The sequence below is a fragment of the Orycteropus afer genome, unplaced genomic scaffold (assembly GCF_000298275.1).
Source record: "Orycteropus afer afer isolate SDZICR_OR568_19922 unplaced genomic scaffold, OryAfe1.0 scaffold00156, whole genome shotgun sequence".
Lineage (NCBI taxonomy): Eukaryota > Metazoa > Chordata > Mammalia > Tubulidentata > Orycteropodidae > Orycteropus > Orycteropus afer.
Window position 1 is genome coordinate 396,820 of NW_006921743.1, and position 20,422 is coordinate 417,241.

The 20,422-nt window shown below is 38.5% G+C and overlaps 1 protein-coding gene across 1 annotated transcript in view; it reads right to left on the reverse strand.

The window, feature by feature from the left end:
- The window catches only part of KDM4C (lysine demethylase 4C), a gene marked incomplete at its 3' end in the record, with an annotated part of 396,913 nt that extends 377,282 nt beyond the window's left edge, over nucleotides 1-19,631 (reverse strand). Inside the window, exons 1-3 of the mRNA XM_042781719.1 lie at nucleotides 19,488-19,631; nucleotides 18,540-18,715; nucleotides 13,333-13,447 (exon numbers count right to left, since the gene is read on the reverse strand). Of these exons, the coding sequence (XP_042637653.1) occupies nucleotides 13,333-13,447; nucleotides 18,540-18,715; nucleotides 19,488-19,631 (435 nt within the window). The remainder of the gene's footprint in view (nucleotides 1-13,332; nucleotides 13,448-18,539; nucleotides 18,716-19,487) is intronic.
- Nucleotides 19,632-20,422: the final 791 nt, after the last annotated feature.

A 20,422-nucleotide genomic window follows, 5' to 3' on the forward strand; every position in this document is an offset into this window, starting at 1 on the left:
AACAACCAATCACCTGTACCCCCTCGCCCCGGTGCTGCCCCTCCCCATATTGTTCCATAAATTGGAGAAAGAAACAGGGTACGGGGGTCTTTTGCTTAAGCCACTGACCTGGTAAGGGCAAAAACCCTGACTTAAGTTAGCTAATAAACTGTCCTATTGCATTTGCATTGGCGTGGGTTAGCGTCGTCTTCTCTTCCGAAATTCTCCTTTACAGCCTGGGCACAACACAACAACATATTTTCTTGTCAGTAAGCAGATCCAGATTCCCCCAGTCCTGTTCACTAATGGATTAAAATAAAGAAGTAACACATTTTATTTATCTACTCATCTATTGATGGACATTTTGGTAGTGTCTACTTTTTGACTACCGTGAATAGTGCTGTAATGAATACTGGTGAAGATTAGTAAAATATTGTTACACATGTATTTACCACAATAAAAAATAATAATAATAAATTAAGATGAACCAAAATAAATAAGGAAACGGGGGCTCAGGACCATAGTCTCAGGGGACACTAAGGTTAATTGGCATAAAGTAGTACACCAAGACAATATTCTATGTCCTACTTCAGTGAGTAGCAACTGAGGTCTTAAAAGCTTGTGATTGGCCATCTAAGGTACAACTCTTAATTGGTCTCTTCCCAAAGCAAACAGGAGTGAAGAAAATCAAAGATGTGAGGAAATAACTAGTCCAATGGATTAATGGCTCACTTGATCCACAGCCATCATAACCCTGAGACCAGAACTAGATGAATCCCAGCTACCACTGCTGACCACCCTGAAAGTGAGGTCCTGAATAGAATGGGAGAAAAATGTGGAGCAAAACTCAGAATCATAAAAAAGATCAAGCTTATTGGTCTTACAGAGACTAGTAGAACTTCTGAGACTATGGCCCTTTGACACCCTTCAAGCTGGGAACTGCACTTATTCCCATGGCTCAATTTTCAACCAAACAATGGGTGGGCATTAAGGTGAACAATACCATCAGTGAGGTTGCACTCATTAGAAGAGTCAACCACATGAGATCAAAAAGGCAGCATTTGCCCAGAGATAAAGTTCAGAAGCTCAGAAGGCAGGAAGGAAAAGGAAAGAAGGATAAAGGAAAATGGTAAACACAGGGATGAAGTGGGAAGAGTGCTATTTTGTTGTGGGGATTGTAATCAATGTCATGAAACAAAATGTGTATCAGCTGTTGAATGGCAAATCAATTTCCTCTGTAAACTTTCACCCAAATAACAATAAAAAATAACAATAAACAAATTAATCAAATAAATAAGGAAGTAGCACATTAAGGTCTGTAATATCACTGTGGTCCTATTAAAAACAAGTGAAAGTTACTTAACTTTTAAAGGATGCTAAAGCATGGGGTGAACTTGGGACTTTCATTAACCACTAATTAAAGGAAAATCCCAATTAAGATTTAAAAAAAAAAAAAAACATAAACCATCCTCCCACCCCTCTATAGCACTCTATTTTTTCTCCTGTTTCTCCCCATTGTTTGTTTTTTTGGCACCTTCCTTCATTTTTCTACTCCTGCTATTTCTCACTTAAAGCAATTTCAGATTTAAGACACACTCTCATAACACCTGGCAGACGGCTGGTATTATTGAGTTACCCCTTCATTCTTCATGAAGAAAAACAACCTAAGGTATTTCCAGCCCTCTCATTTTTGTTCTCCATAGGGTACAATTTTGGATGACATACACAGGCTCAACATTATTTTTAAAAGAAAAGGGAAATTAACATTAATAATTTTCTTGATTACTAACTCTATTTTCACAACAGAAAACATTTGGAAAATATAAAAGCATGTACGTGTTCATGTGCATATGTATTTCTTTTTCTCTCATAAATCCACAAACGAAGAAAACATTGTTATCATTTTAGTGACATCTTTCCTATTTTTTAATCTAAAAAAAAAGATTCTAATCATATTTATACAGAATTAGAATCAGATTTCTGGAATTACCAGCTTTACCTCAATTCCAAACCAAAAATCCAAACCAAACTCACTGCCATCAAGTCGATTCTGACTCACAGCAATCCTTCCTTGGGTTTCCAGTGTGGTATTTCTCTATGGAAGTAGATTGCCCAGTCTTCTTTCCAAGGAGTGGCTGGTGGGTTTGAACTGCCAGCCTTCTGGCTAGCAGTCAAATGTCTTAGGCACTACTCCACCAGAGCTCCCTCAATTCCAGGGACTCCAAAGGCCCACTGAAAGATGGTGAATTAAGTTGAAGAGCCCATGCTAGGGAGGTGGAGTGTGGGCCAGGTCACTCTGAGGGCATAACAGCTCCCTGCCTCCCCAGGCTGCTCTCTTCCTGTGGTCCAGTGGCTGAGTTATGAGGGGGGATATATCTAGATCTAGATCTAGGAGCTCTGGTGGTGTAGTGCCTAAGGCATTTGACTGCTAACCAGAAGCCTGGAAGTTCAAACTCACTGGCCACTCCTCAGAAGGAAGGTTGGGCAATCTACTTCCGTAGTGATGCTGTCTCAGAAACCCAACGAGGAGTCACTATGAGTCAGATCTGACTTGACGGTGGTGAGCTTGGTTTAGTTTTGATATCTATATCTAGGTAGATAGATAGCTATACTGGAAATCCAGTGTGGGCATTTCAAGACCTTAGGGATGTATCTGTGCAGTTATCCTGATTTATTCACTCAGTGTATGACAAAAATCTTCTAATTTTGTTTTATTATATATATTCCATCAAATCTGTAAATGTGTGTAACTATTTTCCTTTGTGACATATCAGTTGTTTCACAGCTGAAAAATAACTTTGGTGCATGAATACTGGTCCATGTTACAGATCACTTCTAAAGTAGATTCTAGAAGCATCAGCTGTAGATCAGCAGATCCTTTTGGAAAATAGAGTAATTTGAATCTTTCTACTGTATTTATAAATTCTCCCTAAAAAACTGGGGGAAAAAAAAACCTCATTGGCACCATGTGTGTTGTTATTTATTTCTTAGGGAAACCGTTCAAGACTTTCCCACTAACTTGTAAGCACCTCACATTGGAAAATACCTGCCATCCCCAACACTTCTCACACTCCCAACAAACCACCCACATGGTGCTTCACATATATTTGTTGGCTTATCAATTTACCACTTTATTACACATTTATACATGTGTCAACACTAAAATTTACCAGTGTAGAGGTAAAGATAAGAGTTAAAAAAGAAAACGACCGTTTTTATTCAAATCCTACCCAATCAAGTTTTTTTAAAAATCATTTCCAACACGAGATCAATCTCCGCCAGAACCTTCCAAGGTCAGAAGCTCCTTGCCCCATTTTAGGGCAGCTATATTCTGTAGAAAGTTCTTTCAAAGAGAAAAGTGATTGTCCCCCAGTGACTTCATTTACACCTTTATATGCAACACACTCGAAGGAAGTTATCATGTATATGAAGTCACCTTTCAGTCAACAATTCCCACATCATCCTGGCTATGACGTTCTGGCAAAAACCCTCTGAAACCACAGTTTGCAAAACTGCTGAAACATTTTACTTGCAATGTGAGCCATGAAGTAATACCACCATCACCTCCCCTGTGTGAATGGCATCATTTAGGGGAATCCAGGCTAAGAGTTCACTCACGAAAAAGAAATGACAACAAGTTAACAGGTAATAATGAGTTCTGAGTATAAAGAACCTTATTTTATAGAACTAAAGTTGAAAGTCTTGGTCCTACAGGCCAACAAAATACTCTGAGCCAGAATATGTGTAGGATGATATTTTGCCTTAGTGACATACATGGTTAATTTTCTGGCTTCAAATTACTTATTTCAGGATAAGTAAATCTTGATATGATCAAAATACAAAATGGAAAGGAACTCTCCTGGTGTCTCAAACCATTTAAACTGCTTTAGCCTCATTTAGAAACCTACAGCCTCAGATAAATTTGTTGTCCAAGAGCACCATCTGGCGGACGAAGGTATTTAAGCCATTCTATGGTAGAAAGCTCTGGTAGCGTAGTGCCTAAGGCACTTGACTGCTAACCAGAAGGCTGGCAGTTCAAACCCACCAGCCACTTCTCGGAAGGAAGGTTGGGCAATCCTACTTCCATAGTGATACTGCCTCGGAAACCCAAGGAGGGGTCGCTATGAGTCAGGGCCAACTCGACGGCAAATAACAACAACATGGTAGAAAGAAAAACATGTCATGTACAGGCTAAAGACCATGGTACAAAAAGATTCCAATACCCTAGTCAACAGATTTCTTATAAAGGAGTTCTTGGTTTGACATAATCCTAATAAAAAAAAAAAAATCTGTAACTCACAAAAATTCACTGTCAAAGAATTCAGTCCAACTTCTTGAAGAATAGGACCTCTGGTGGCGTAGTACCTAAGGTATTTGACTACTAACCAGAAGGCTGGCCCTTCCTCAGAAGGAAGGCTGGGCAATATACTTCTGTAGTAATACCACCTTGGAAACTCAAGGAGGGGTCGCTATGAGTCAGGCCAGACTCGACGGCAGTGGGTTTGGTTTTGTTTGGTTTTTTTCCTTGAAGAATGGTTCAGGGCACAGTTAACACAATCCTTTCACTTTACCAATAGATGTAGGCTCCAAAGAAAAGACAGCTAGGGATGGTAGAGAATAATATACATAAAGTAGATCAAATACTCTGTGCTGCAATACAGCTTCTATTTTAAAGGCCACAAAGGAAAAGCAGCCATGACGGGTGACAAAATTCCACCCTCTAGGTTAACAACAACCTGCATACTGCACTTATCCAACACTAGCAGGTGAATTTCCAGAATCTCAGCCAAAGCTCAGAGCTGTGCCACTCCCCCATCTCCAGGCCACCTGCATCTCCCCTAAAGTTAGATTTACCTGCTTTCCTCTACTCATGAAAACCACTGCACCAATAAAAATAAGACAAAATAAATTTCAAATCACCCTTTTGAAGAATGTCTATCATCATGAAAAAAAAATTCACAATGTGCTAAAACGGGAAAGTAAAAAATACACAAGACCAAACTACGTCCACTATACCACACGTTAGAAAAAGTAGAGCATTACAGATCCATAAAAAAAGAAAAAAGACTAGAAGCAAACATACCAAATTGGTAAGAGTGGTTGTCTTTGAAAGTCAGGATTATGAGTGATTTTAATTTTTTCTCTGATATAATATTTCCTAGTTTTCCATACTTAATATTTATATTTTTACCTTAAAAACATACAATACACCTATACTTGTAGAATGATGAAAAAAAATATTGAAAAGGGAAAATGGAAAGAAAAGGACCCCAACCACCTGCCCAATATACACACAGCAAAACAAAAAAGTAAAAATAAAAAATTCCCAGCTCTCGAGGGGAAATATACAGTATAAGACACTGTACTTTTGTCTTTAAGTTTACCACAATTTCTTTAAAACTGAATAAATACTTGATGGTAACAAAAGCAACAGTCTAGCAAATGAATATTTAAAAAGACATAAACGTGCTTTAAAACATCTTAAGTATTCTGAAATGCATGGACCTGAGTTCACACCCTAAGCCCATTTTCTGCTTGTAAAAAATTGCCTTATTTATGTGACAATACATGACATGGCTCCCAGGTTGAGAAATGCTCTCTGCTAATGTAGTTTATTCTCTGAGGTACCTGCCATGGACAAGGTCAGCAAACAAGGAAAGAGCACTAAGTGGTACAGCTGCATCTTTCTGGTAACAGACCTAACACCCTCCTAGTTTCTCCACCTCAAGATCTCTGCATCATCTATAAGCAGTCAGGTCAGGGAAGCTGTCTTGTACTAAATATCTTAAGGTAATGTTTTAGTTACCTAACTATCTTTAGGTAAAATGTTAGCTGGGGACCCCTGAGCATGTACCAAGATCCTACCAGAGGGTCTGTGACATCACAATTACTTAGCAAGACACTATTTGCCCTATTCACTCACATTTTTAGACAAGCATATGGTGGGATTTTCCAGAGGTTACACATGATATCACAACAGACTGAAGGCAGAAGCAGGTAGAAGCCATCAATCTTCTAATTACGCCAGACATCTATCATTTCATTTTACATATTTGAAAAGATGTAAAACAATGTCACTCTTTACACTACTCTTTTAGTTTCAGAAAATAAAGTCATTTTAACAAAACTATTTATGTTCATATGTAATGGGTTATTTTTAATGAATTAAATCTTTAAAATTTCTGCATTTTAATTTTTAAGTTAACAGGAAATACATATATAAATGTGCATAAACAAAATTTCTTGGAGATCTGTATTACTTACAAAGCATGTAAACGGGTCCTGAATCAAATTGTTTGAGAATTGCTGTCTCAGGGTGCTGGAATTCAGAAAAATACACTCTAAGAAACATTACTCTCCTTTTCTAAAGCACTTTCTAAGCCTCTTGCCATGACCAGCTCATCCTGGAGTCCATGATGAGATTGCTGTTGTTGTCATTAGGTGCCATCAAGTCAATTCTGACTCACAGTGAACTCATGCTGACAAAGTAGAACTGACCCACTGGGTTTTCTAGGCTTTAACCTTATAAGAACAGATCACCAGGTCTTTATCCTGCAGTGATTGGGTGGGTTCAAACTACCAACCTTTCGGTTCCTAAAGTATGACTCTGAGCCTCTCCCTCCCCTACTAAAACACTCCCAAACATTCTTCAGGATGTATAGAACAGCCAGACATTCAGGAACCTCCACAAGCTGGCCCAATGTTATGCTTGTAGTATTTCTACAATCATGCATTCTCAGCCACAGAAATGATGTGAAGGGTTGAGACTAAAAAACAAAAAAAATCTGAGGAATGATACTACAATCACCAGACTCAGAGCCTGCTGGAGGAAATATGGTCCCATGAATAAATGTAATTAGTCTTCATTATCTGTGTTCATTTTCCAAATATTTGCTATAACAACTTATAAATATTTTTACCCAAAATCCACTATTCCTGTCAAAAACTTGACACAATGACTCTGAACGTCCACCAATGGAAATGCCAGGTCTATGCAAATCCCAACGAGAGCTGGTAGACCTCAGTACAGTTGTCTCTCAGCTATTTTTCCAAAATGAGCATGCTTCACACTAATTTGCTATGTAAACTTTCACCTAAAGCACAATATTCAAATATATAAATGTACTGGCATCACTGTTACCTACCATCTTTCCATTACTATTACTGAAAATGTCTTCAGAGAAAAATGAGAAAGTCCATGGAGAATGCAAGTGAGCCTAAGAGCAGCCCACATATTCGAAAGAGCTGAGAGAGATTAAACGCACTTAGGCAAGTCGCAGCTAGATATGATCTGGACATGTCCCCATCCACCACACACAACAGTGTCATGCTGGAAAGCTTCGCTGTGTTACTCAAGCCAGCACAGTTTTTTAAAAACTACACAAGTCCTTTATTTAATGGACTGCCTGCCATCCACTCTCTGGGTGGAATGCCAAGGAATGGTACCAGGCTGGTACAGCAGGGGACAATGGGCACCTTCAGAGACATGGAGGCAGCAGCCATAAGCAAGGAACAAGATTGAGTGAAGAACCCAAGGGCAAAATGATCTGAAAGATTCAAGAGCAACATAAGATGATACAAGTGGAAGATTACTGGTGCAGTTGTCTTCCTGCAGTGAAGAGCAGAAAACCATCACCAAAGATGGCTGTACACAAAGCAAATTTTCAATTTTGATGAAATGCTATCTCAGAAGAAAAACAAGTACCTGACATGATGAGCATATGTAACGTCACTGAACTGTATATGTGAATATTATTATAATGGCAAATGTTTTGTTACCTCTATTTTACCACAAAGTAAATATGTAAGTAACTGGACATAAAGCACCCAAAGAATGCCAAACTGTTCCTGAATAGGAACTGTGAGAACAGGAGGAGAAGCTGAACTCCTGGTTGGTACTCGGCTCTGAACACTGTGGGCTCAGGGGCCCACTGCAGACTGCACTGCCTACTATGCTACAAGGTCTTCAAATCCTAAAGCCTGGGTGATGGAGGAGGCAGGTGAAGGGAAGAGTAACCCGTCACCACTCAAAGAGAAAATCTTCCAACAAGGCTCTTTCAAAAACAAACAACACTCTTGGAGATCCTTGTGGTGTCATCCATTATGCAGATAATAGCTAGCTTAAGTGAAACACATGGAACCTCATTTTAAACCTCTGCCTAATGAACTATTACCATCATTAGGAAAATCACCATTACACTGATCAATAGCTCTTCCTAGAAATCCAGTCCTAAGTAGCACAGGACACAAGCCTGAATGTCTTAGCCTGTCGCTATACTAATGCAGGTCAATAATACTGGTGCCTGCCTTCCCTCTCACACACCAAGCAAAGAGACATAGCTGTGCCTTAGAGTCTACTGGCTACCCCAGGATTATTCCACTTTGTGTGTTTTCTACAGAGATCTGCTGACTTTTACACCACTTGCCCAAGTTTTATCACTGCATATAGTTATAGGATTTTGGTTTTTCTCCCTGTCTCCTCTTTCTTATCTTCTTTTTTGTGTGTTTATTTTTCACTTTTCTAAAGAAACTCCCATGATGCTTCTAAGAGATAGCTAGCTTTTAAATATATAGATAGTTAACAGAGACTGATTAAAATTTTATCAGTGGCCCAGGCTTGAGAGATACATAAAGAAAATAAAATACTTAGACCCTTAAGCTTACTGTTACTGTTGCCACAGACTCATCTAGGCTCACCCAAGAAAACTAACAGCTCTAAGTCCAGGGCTTCTTTAACCACAGAAGGTTCCCAAGATCACCAAGCATTCCAATCTCATTATCTCAATGTAGTCAAATGTGTAAGAATCTCATTCTGAGAATATTCAGAATGAAGCAAACAACCCCAGACTATTAGGTATGGTGCTACCCTCAATCTTACCTAGCCCCTGCCCCAGCCTTCTCTCCTTGTCTGGTTTGAACTTATCTGTCATAGCCAGTGTCCTCCAGATGTCCTCTCTCCTCCCAAAAGTCTCCCTTCAGTGCCTTATGTGCTCTTCTCCTGGCTCCATGCAACCTTACGTTTCATTTTATGGGTAAGTTCATGATACTTGTCCCCCTGGCCCTCCAGTCAGTGAATTACTTGAAAGTAAGGATCCTTATTCATCTTTCTACCAGGAACAAACTCTCTTACCTTCCCAGACCTACACTGGAACCCCCACACCCAATCCACCATAAAAAGGCTGTAGCTTTCCAGCCATTCTTTGAAGATTAAGAGAAATAGTCATACATAGAAATTAGTGGAGTCATGAAGTGCAACTGGATAACTGTAATTCCTTTCAAAATAATGCCAGGAAACACAAGGAGCCCATTCTCAATATACAATAACAGTAAACTGAAGACTTAGACAATGGAAAGAAATGAGGGTCAACAGCAAAGCAGTATCAGGGCTTTGTCAATGCACCTTCATTGTGATGACTGCAAATGTTCCAGACAGTTGTAAATTATGATTTTTCTTACTTCCCATCACTCTCTTTAGTGCACTCTTCCTCTTGTTATTCTTCATCTACCTCAAGAGGGTAAGCACAAGTTATTTTTCATTTGTTTAAATTCTGATGTCTTGAGTACGATTGGTTTTGTTTACTAGTAGCTGTTAACATTTTTCTTGTCTTTAGAGTACTAAAGCATTGAAAAGGTCAACCTGGCCCAGGAGCTGCTAAACACTTCCACAGAGAGGACCTGCAAAAAGTCTGTGTACTGCTATGCCTTGTGGGGCTTACCAGAATGACAGATTCCCAGTTCCTAAACCTGTAAATGAGGAGAAGCTTTAAACACTGCACTTTACAAACCAGTGGATTTTTGTTTATTAGATCTTAATAACTAAAGTTACTAAAATCTGAAGTTTAATGTCAATGTTCCCTTAAAGCAATTCCAATGTATAATTGGCTTTCAAATGCAAGTAGTAAATTAATAAGCACAGCAAACCAGAGTCCAGCAGCTTGTCACAGCAGTCAACAATTATGTTATAGCATGATCAAATATGAAAAAGAGTACAGGGGCATTTTTCTGTCAAATATCTAAAAATGGTCCCAAGTATCTTGCTTTGAACTCTTAATTATAGCTACAAACAAAAAAGAACAAAGAGATCACATGCATATGAGGCAACTGAAAATACCATGGGCTTGGGTTAGGCACACCTTAGTCTTCAAAGAGACGTCTTTGCTCATCAGCACTTTAAAGAGGTTTTTTGCAGCAGGTTTGCCCAGTGTAATATATCATCTGATTTCTTGACTGCTGTTGATTGTGGAACCAAGTAGTATGAAATCTTGGACAACTTCAATCTTTTCTCCACTTACTGTGATATTGCCAATAAGCAATATTGAATACTGGTCCAGTTGTGATTTTCATTTTTCTTATATTGAGATGTAAACCATACTGCAGACTGGACTCTTTAATTTTCATCAGTAAGTGCTTCCAAGTCATCTTTACTTTAAGCAAGCAAGGTTGTGTCTCTGCACATCACAGGCTGTTAATGAGTATTCCTCCAATCCTGATGCGTTCTTCTTCATATAGTCCAGTTTCTCAGATTATCTGCTCAGCAAACAGACTGATTAAGAATGGTGAAAGGATACAACCGTAACACACTCCCTTCCTGATATAACCCATGCAGTATCCCCTTGTTCTGTTCAAACATCAGCCTCCAGGTCTATGTGCAGGTTTCTCATGCGCACAATTCAAGTGTTCTGGAATTTCATTCTTTTCACTGTTAGCCATAATTTGTTACAATACACACAGCCTTTGCATAGTCCATAAAACACAGACAAATATCTTTCTGGTATTCTTTGCTTTCAGCCAAGATCCATCTGACACCAGCAATGATATCCCTCGCTCCATACCCTTCTCTGAATCCAGCTTGCATTTCTGGAAGTTCTCTGCCAATATATTGTTGCAACCATTTTTTATTATCATCAGCACTATTTAACACACATGTGATATTAATAATATCGTTCAATAATTTCCACATTCTGTACAATCACCTTTCTTTAGAATGGGTACAAATGTGGATCTTTTCCAGTCATTTGGCCAACCACCTGTCTTCCAAGTTTCTTGGCACAGATAAGTAAGTACCTCCAGCACAGCATCTGTTTGTTAAAATATCTCAATGGGTATATTCCATCAATTCATGGAGCCTTGTTTTTTGCCAATTCCTCCAGTGCAGCTTCAACTTCTTCCTTCAATACCACTGGTTCTTGATCATATGCCACCTCCAGAAATGGATAAACATCAATTGATTCTTTTTGGTACAGTGACTCTGTATATTCCTTCCATCTTCTTTTAATGTGTCCTATATCAATCAATATTTTGCCCATAGAATCTTTCAGTATTGCAACTCAAGGCTTAAATTTTTTCTTCAGTTATTTTTGTATGAGAAATACTGAGTGTGTTCTTCCTTTTTGGTTTTCTAACTCCAGGTCTTTGCACTTTTCTTTATAATAATTGACTTTGTCTTCTCAAGCTGCTCTTTGAAATCTTCGGTTCAGCTCTTTTATCTTGTCATTTCTTCCATTCTTTGCTTTATCTACTCTCCATTCGAGAGTAAGTTTCAGAGTCTCTTCTGACATCCATATTGTTCTGTTCTTTCTTTCCTGTCTTTTTAATGACCTTTTGCTTTCTTCATGGATGATGTTCTTGATGGCATCCCACAATTCATCTGGTTTTCGGTCACTGGTATTCAATGCATCAAATTTATTCTTTAGATAGTCTCTAAATTCAGGTGGGATATATTCAGAGGGCATATTTTGGCTCCTGTGGACTTGTTTTAATTATCTTCAGCTTTAACTTGAACTTGCATATGAGCAGTTGATGGTCTTTTCCATAGTCAGCTCCTCACCTTGTTTTGGCTGTAGATATTAAGTTTCTCTATCACCTTTTTTCACAGATGTAGTCGATCTGACACCTGCGTATTCCATCTGGCAAAGTCCACATATATAGCTGCTGTTTGTGTTGTTGTAAAAAGATATTTGCAACGAATAAATCACTGGTCTTACAAAATTCTATCATGCAATCTCCAGCATCATTTCATTCACCAAGGCCATATTTTCCAACTACTGGTGATTCTTCTTTGTTTCCAACTTTTGCATTCCAATCACCAGTAATAATCAACATATCTTGACTGTCAATTTCAAACTGCAGAAGTTGGTAAAAATCTGCAATTTCCTTGTCTCAGGCTTTGGTGGTTAGTGCATAAATTTGACTAATAGTAGTATTAACTGGTCTCCCATGTAGGAAGACACATGGGTATTATCTTATAACTGAGAGCATTGTGTACTTGAGGACAGATCCTGATACATTCTTTGTAATGATAAAGGCCACACCATTCCTCTTCAATTAGCCATTCCCAGCATAATAGATCATATGATTGTCTGATTCAAAATGGATAAAACCATTTCAGCCCACTAATGCCTAGAAGATCAATCTTTATGCAATATTTGTAGTAACTGTTAAATGGGAACCTAGCTTTCACCAACAACACAATCAAGTTTTACTGAAAAGAAAAAACACTGAGAAGACATGAAATGAGCCACCAGCTCAGGGACAATGTATAGTTGACAATGACCTTGTTTTACTCTTTTCCACAACTATGAGACTGACTGCACACAACTACTTCCTAAAATTGGGGTGGGGGGTCAAGGACACATGGAATCTCCCAAGTAGACACATGACTTTGGAAAAGCTATTTAACCTCTCTGGTTGTCCATATATTTTCAGAATGTGCTGGTGCTTTAAAAATGTAATGTAATTTGAAGATTAGCCAGACAACTAGATAGTACAATGTTGAATGATCTCAGGTATTTGTACAACTAGCTGGCCTTCCCTGAAATGAGAACCCCTAAACAGCAGAGGCCCTCTCTACTACAGGCTTGAATAAGCAGGTACCATGAATTCTACAGCCAGATGGTACTAGCTTCTGCCAACAGCTAGAACAAGCTTGGAAGCAGATCCTTTCCAAGCCCCTAGATGAAAACACAGCCCTAGCTCACACTGTGTGAGCTTTATGAAGGCTGAAGCAGAAGACTGAGTAAAGCTGTGTCTGGAATCTGGACCTACAGAAACTGTGATATTATAAATGGGTATTGTTTTAAGTAGCTAAAATACATATACATACATATATATGTATGTGTGTGTGTGTGTGTGTGTATATATACACACACACACGTACATATATATATATACATACACATACACACACATATATATATCAGGAGCAGAAATCCTCCTGATGAGTCTGTATTTCCTCTTATCCTTGAGAAATAATGGATCACTCAAAGCATAGCAAATGACACTTCCCTACTGTCTAAAATTTTAACAAAGACAGTAACAACAACTGAGCTTTTACAAATACCATTACAAATATACCTCATCATATATGCTCCCATTAATATCTGCGCCATAGATAGGTGCCACAAAAGTTAAGTTCTTCCAGTACTTGCGCTCCAAATCTTCATAATCCAAGTATCTTGGAGTACAGTATCTAGAAAAGGTAGATAAAAATAAACATAAAACCAGTAAGACCATTTAAAGTTCCCCACCCATTTGATTTAAAACACTCTCTAACCAAAATCCTATCAACATGCAAATGCATGCTATAAACACTCATGTTTTCAAGTCTAGCAAATAAATATACAAACATATTTATCAGAAATATGTGAATACTCTTACAATGCCAAAATAACTCTGTATCGTGACTCTATGCTTCTGATTAGGGTCAAAAAAGACTTTCATGAAAGTATCAACAATGAAAGCAGAAAATTAGTTAAAAATCCATTACTTTAACTTTCAAAATAGAAATTTTCTAAAACTTTTAACCAAGTATATTATATTAGGAAATATTATGGATTTAAAAGCAAATGACCATCTCACTTAAAAGCTAGTAAGAAAGTAAAACCAAAAGAAGATTCTTTTCAATTATTAGGTTGGCAAATGCTGAACATGTGGATGGCAGGAAAAAACATTAGGCCTCTTTCACACAGCTTCCAGAATTTTTAAAACTGAAGCCCTAATGTGCCTTATTCTATATAACAGGCACCTACAGATCACTATATCCCCACCCAATCGGAGGCAATTTTTCACAACCCATAACTCTAAAACGTTATTAAAGTTTGGTATTGTCCATTCAAGTTAATTATAAAATCCTTGACTATTTGGAGCATACACTGATTCCAGATTCCAACAAAGGGGCCAGATTCCTTGGCTGATGCTTGATCTAATGAAACCCAGTTACAGATTCTACCATGAATGGATAAACAATTACAGCTGTTCCACAAATCTTGCATCAACCTGCTTACAACTGATTCAAACATACCTTCTTACCCAGAACCTTTCATTCTACAGAGCACAGTTGTTAAAAGAGGAGGCTCAGGACCAGACCGCCTGGGTTTGAATCCAGGTTCTGCCATTTGTAAGCTATATAACCTTGGACAGGGGACTGAATCTCTCTGGATCTCAGTCATTCCTCTATACAGTAGAGATTATAACAGTCATATGTGAAGCACTAGTTCTGTGCCTAGAAGAAAATAAAAGCTCAGCAATGCACATGCAAGAGCATATGTTATTCACCTCCATAAAGCATTATGTTAGAGCTATGATGGAGCTCTCTAAATTTTCTTCATATTAAATTGTGGTATAAATCAAATGAGCATGCTATCCTCTCTACTGTTTATACCAAGCACATCATGAAATGTGTCCTGTGCAAGGGCATATAATAAAGAAAAACATACGAACAGAAGACTTGTAAGAGCCTCCTGCCACCCATGAAAGTCAGTCCCAGCTCACGACCATTCCACAACCATCATGAAGACTAGATGATCGTGAGTGGACAAGAGAGACAAGGCTCGAGACTTATAAACCCATTTTACTAGCATAGGAAATAAATTTCCACATGAAATCGATAGAGGAAATACAGGAACACAAATTTCAAAAACATTTTAATTTTAGAACACTGATAAATTAGAACAAATCAAAGGATAAATTATTGAAAGAAATACAATTTAACCTAGAAATAATTTTCACACTATTTCTCAGAGTGGCTACAGTTTCCAACTTAAAAAACAGAATCCAACTATTTAAAAAATAATTTTTAAGCTGCAGAATATCAGGAAATATATGATGTGTTAATGAATAAATCTTTATAATCTGGCTAATCATTTATACTGCTTCAAGTGTATTTTAGGAGTTCTGGTAGCGTAGTGCCTAAGGCACTTGACTGCTAACCAAAAGGCTAGTGGTTCAAACCCACCAGGCACTCCTCAGAAGGAAGGTTGGGCAATCTACTTCTGTAGTGATAATGCCTCAGAAACCCAAGGAGGGCTCGCTATGAGTCGGATCCCACTCGATGGCAAATAACAACAACAACAACAAGTGTATTTTAGCCTTCATGACACTATTTACTCATGCAGTCGACATATATTGAAACTTTTGCTGTTATATGCCCTAGAGTTGATCCCGACTCACAGCACCCCATGTGATGGAGTAGAACTGCCCCATAGAGTTTCCCGGCCTGTAATGTTTATAGCAGGAGATCACTAGGTCTCTCCCCTTCAGAGCCACTGGGTGGGTTCAAACCACCAACCTTTTGGTTGAAGCTGAGAGCTAAACCACTGTGCCAGGATGCCTTATATATTTAAAAAGCACCTACTACCATATGCCAGATACTATACCAGGCACTGAGTATACAATGATAGACAAAACAGACAATGTCACCTGAATGGCTGTGTTCAGGAAGAGCCAGTCTACAAGCAAGCCACCAGAGTTAAAACTGAACAGAGATATGAATAAAGTAAGTAAATCCCCTCTCAATAGAAAACTGACAATATGCTAGAATAATCAAACTGGCTAGAGATGATGATTAAAGTTCCTCTAGACAAGAAAACAAAAGACTTCAAGGCTCTATTCTTCACAGCATTTTGAATTAGCATGTACTGAAACTATTAACAATTATTGTCTCTGGGAGTTAAATTTAGATATTTAGATATTTTGATATTGCTTAATTTTTGTTTTTAAGAAACATGTATCACCACTGTGATCAGTAAAAACAATTCTAATCATCCTTCCAAATGCATCTCAACAGCATCTACAAGAATGAAATCACTCCCTTCCTGATTAACCACCACAGAAGACTTTTCCTTTGAAATCCCATAGCATTTTGTACCTCTCCTATGGTAGTTATGATGATTACTGAGAGTACTCATAAATATTATTTTAGTAAGTATAATCTGATTACTTACAAGTAAAAATTGTTCTTTAGCACATCAGAGTTACCAAGCAGAGTTTCACTAAATGGACTAACCTACTCCATGAATGCTCTAACAGCAACACTGGAGACGGATACTAAAAATAAATAACAGAATATAGTAAACAGTTTATACTTGCAAAAAATTGGTAAAATTGCCTCTGCAATCTTGTTCCAATAACACTGTACTTATTAAAGTGTTTTAAAAGAATTTTAAAACAGTGGTTAAAGTGTCGGGTTGCTAACCAAAAGGTGGGAGGTTCAAATCCACCATTCCTCCATGGGAGAAAGATGGGGCAGTCTGCTTCCATAAAGATGACAATGTTGGAAACCCTACAGGGCAGTTCTACTATGAGTAGGAATCAACTCAGTGGCACTGGGTTTACAGTATGTATTTTAAAATATAAAAAGGAGTAGCAAAAGCAAAAAATTGAGTATTCAGCAAAAAAGAAAAGAAAAATATTTTGGAAACAAACCTGCCAAGACTGTGATAACAATTTCATATTCTCGATTAATGAGATCTGAATCAATGAGCTTTACTAGTATCTACCAAACAATTCAAAAGAAGGCAAACTTAAATGTAAAATTTTCATTTCCTTTGGAAGAGTCAGAATCCTCCATAAGTGTGATGCTTACACAAAAGTATCATCATGTGCTCAACATGACAAAATAAATTTAAAAAATAAAAAAACAATACATTAACCAAGTTCATCCAATGGGCTTTGTTGTGGTTACCTAGTGCCACTCTGACAAGAATATACCACAAATGGGATGGCCTTAACAAACAGGAGTTTATTCTTACAATTTGGAGGCTTTAAGTCCAAGTTCAAAGTGCCAAGCTCTAGGGGGCTGGGTGAAAGCCCCTTAACCTTGGGCTTCAGCTCCGTCTCCAGCTCCGGGCCCATTGAAGCTAGAGGCTTTTCTTCACTCAGACAGCTGCTGGCTGCTGAGGCTAACAAGCCCAAGGTTGACAAGTAACAAGGCACAGTCCCAATATTACCAAATCACACAGCCCGCCATTAATCCAAGTCTATTGTAAGTACCAAGGTCAGCAGAGCATGGCAGGCTGCTGAATAATGACACAGCTACATGCAGGGTCTAAGCGTGCCATAGGCCAGAGACCATTTCCAAGGCTTCTCCTTATGTACAGGAAGCAGACCACATCCAAAAGGCAGCTGCTTATGGTAGAACCCACCATGGAGCTGATTGCCAGTCTCATCATGGGGAACAACTACCACCAGCTGCCCAGCCACTCAACCAGGCCCAGCCAAGTTGTCACAAAAACATAACTACCACAGGCTTAATCTCATCTAGACCAACCCAGGGAATTCAGTCCACCATGTTTCTTGGTAGAATAAGGTTGATTGTTTTTTTAGTTTTTCAGGTTGTTTTTTGGGGTTTGTTTGTTGGCTTTAACCACCAATATCAGAAATTTAAAATAATAATTTATAATAATCCCAATTGTGATGATTTTCAAATATAACGACAAATTCTTTGACACTCTTCCTTTCAAGTGGTGGATTTAGTCTAGCAACTCACTTCTAACACAATACAGCAAAAGTGAAAGTGTGTCATTTCTGAAAAAGGTCAAGAGAAAACATTGTGGCTTTCATGTTGATCAATCTCTCTCATATCAACTTTTCTGGGAAAAGCCAGCTGCCAAAGCCAAGAGGATCAGTTCATGTGCAAGGAACTGAGGCCTCCAGCCAACAGTCGTGGGAGATGTGTGATACCCAACCCAGATGTGTGATCTTGGAAGAGCATGTTCCAGTCACATTCAAGCCTACAGATGACAGCAGTTCTGGCCAACCTCATAAGAGACCCTGAGTGAGAATCACCAACCTAAGTCACTCCCAAATTCCTAAGCTTCAGAAACTGTGAGATAATATATGTTAGTTTAAGCTGCCAAGGTTAAGAATAATTTGTTACACAGCACTTGATTAACTAATATAATAATTCCTCAAGTCATAAGGATATTCTTTTGAAATGATTATTTTTCTAATACATATAATTTATCATTTAAGGTCTTACTATTGCCACACATAGAAAAAAAGAAAACTGCCTAACAAAAATAACTACAGGTAGAATCAAACTATATGGCAATTCAAAAACAGAAACGCCTTTATAGTAATTATGAATGAGATAATAAAATTAGGAAAAATTTCCCTGACAGTGAATGTAAACAGGCAACCACCTGAAGAACAGAAAGAGTGAAATGATGGTGCAGAGACAGAATGAGGGACACCTGCTCTCACACACCCTCTGTCCCCTTGGTCTCCTACCATATTCATCTGTAACTTTTAAAGAAATAAAAACAGCAACAGAACCCACTCACTTGCCACTGTTGGCCAGCTGCCTAAACTCCTTCACAGTCATGGCTTTCTTCTGGATATTGTACTGAGTGAAGAGTCCCGACTGCCCTGTCACCATTTGCTGGATAGGTGCTGGGATCAGCAAATCGTCAATGTCATCATAGCACTGCCTGGGTTTCCACCCCTTAGGAGGAATCACCTATAAATGAAACAATAAAGTAAAATGGTATCTTGAAAACATTCTAGGTAATTATTTAGCCTCCATATTCCAACAGAATACAAGTGAAGAGTTTTCTCAGCATCTCTATAATAAATGTGTAAAGGAACCACGAAGATTCACAATAGCATATGCTGCATTCTCCCAAACATTCAGCCCCACTTAAATGACCTTTCTAAACAGTTAAGATTTATTGAATACTCCCTACACCAAATAGTGTACTTGTATTAACTCATTTTTGTTGCTCTGAAGAGTTCTATGAAGTTGGCAGAATAAGCATTTTGATTTTAAAGATAAAACTGAGGCACACAGAGAAGTAAAATTAACATACTGAAGTTTAAAGAGCTAAAGGCTAAACTGAAATTCAAACTGAAAGCCTAGTACCAGAATTCACACTTAGCCATTATATTAACCTGCCTGTCTCTCAAAATCTCAAAAGAGTATGGAATTTTATTTATATATATATATATATATATATATATATATATATACACACACACACACACACATACATACATACATACAGTATGGAATTAAGCTTATATAAATCATTTCTTCCCCAAAAGATGTCCAGTCTTCATTGCTTCTTAGCTAAACATCTAACTATGTGCTGTGTGTATTAATATGAGAACAATAAGTCAATATGTGTTTATATCTTCCTTTGGAAGAAATAATTTTCTACATCATGAAACCAAAGAGAATGATTTAAAGATCATGTGATCATTTTTGGATTAAAATATCTGAAGATGATTACCTTTGCAAGGCCAGCTCGGTGTGCTCCTTTAGACTCCATGTATGCAAGGCATTTGTTGAAATCCTGAAACTCCTCCATGGAGGGTCTGAAGGTCATGATCTTACAGCTAGGGTTTGGGGGACTCTCTTCCTCGGCTACCTCCATAATGGCTGAGATGGTCTCTGCAGATAAGATGATATGGCCATCAGCATTCAGTTACCAGGTGGGCAAAGGTGAGTAGAAGGGGACAGTGGAGGTTCAATGGGCGAACTATTGCCTTCCATGCAGAAGACCCGGATTCTATTCCCAGCCAATGCAGCTCATGCACAGCCCCCACCTGTCTGTCAATGGAGGCTTATGTGTTGCTATGATACTGAGCAGGTTTCAGCAGAGCTTCCAGACTAAGATGGATTAGGAAGAAAGGCCTGGTGATCTACTTCCAAAAAGCATTCAATGAATACCCTATAGATCACAATGGTCCAGTATGCAACAAATCATGGGATAGTGCAAGACCAGACAGTGTTCTATTCCGCTGTGTACAGCATCAACATGAGTTAGGAGCTGACTCGACAGCAGTTAATAACTACAAAGGTCAGTGGTCATCTCCTCGGTGAAGGCTTGATTTCTCAAATATTCTGTAGGCTCCCCAGCAGGACTCCACCTTTCCCCTCTCCCACACTCTTAGGGAGATTCCCTCAGCTTATCCTAGGTCCCTGAGAAAAACTACCTCAATCAATCCTCCTGCCAAGCTCCTATGCCTGGCATTGAATCCCTGGCTGGACTGGATCACTCACCTCCTCAAAATCCTTCCACATGAAAATGAATTTTCTAACTTTGCAAGTTTAGAAATGCTGCTGCTCCTACGTACCAGTTCTGAAGCAGACTATCATACGTGTAGGAAGGCCTAGACTAGGTAGGACAGAGGGTGAACAATGTTCATCATCCAAGCAGTTTAC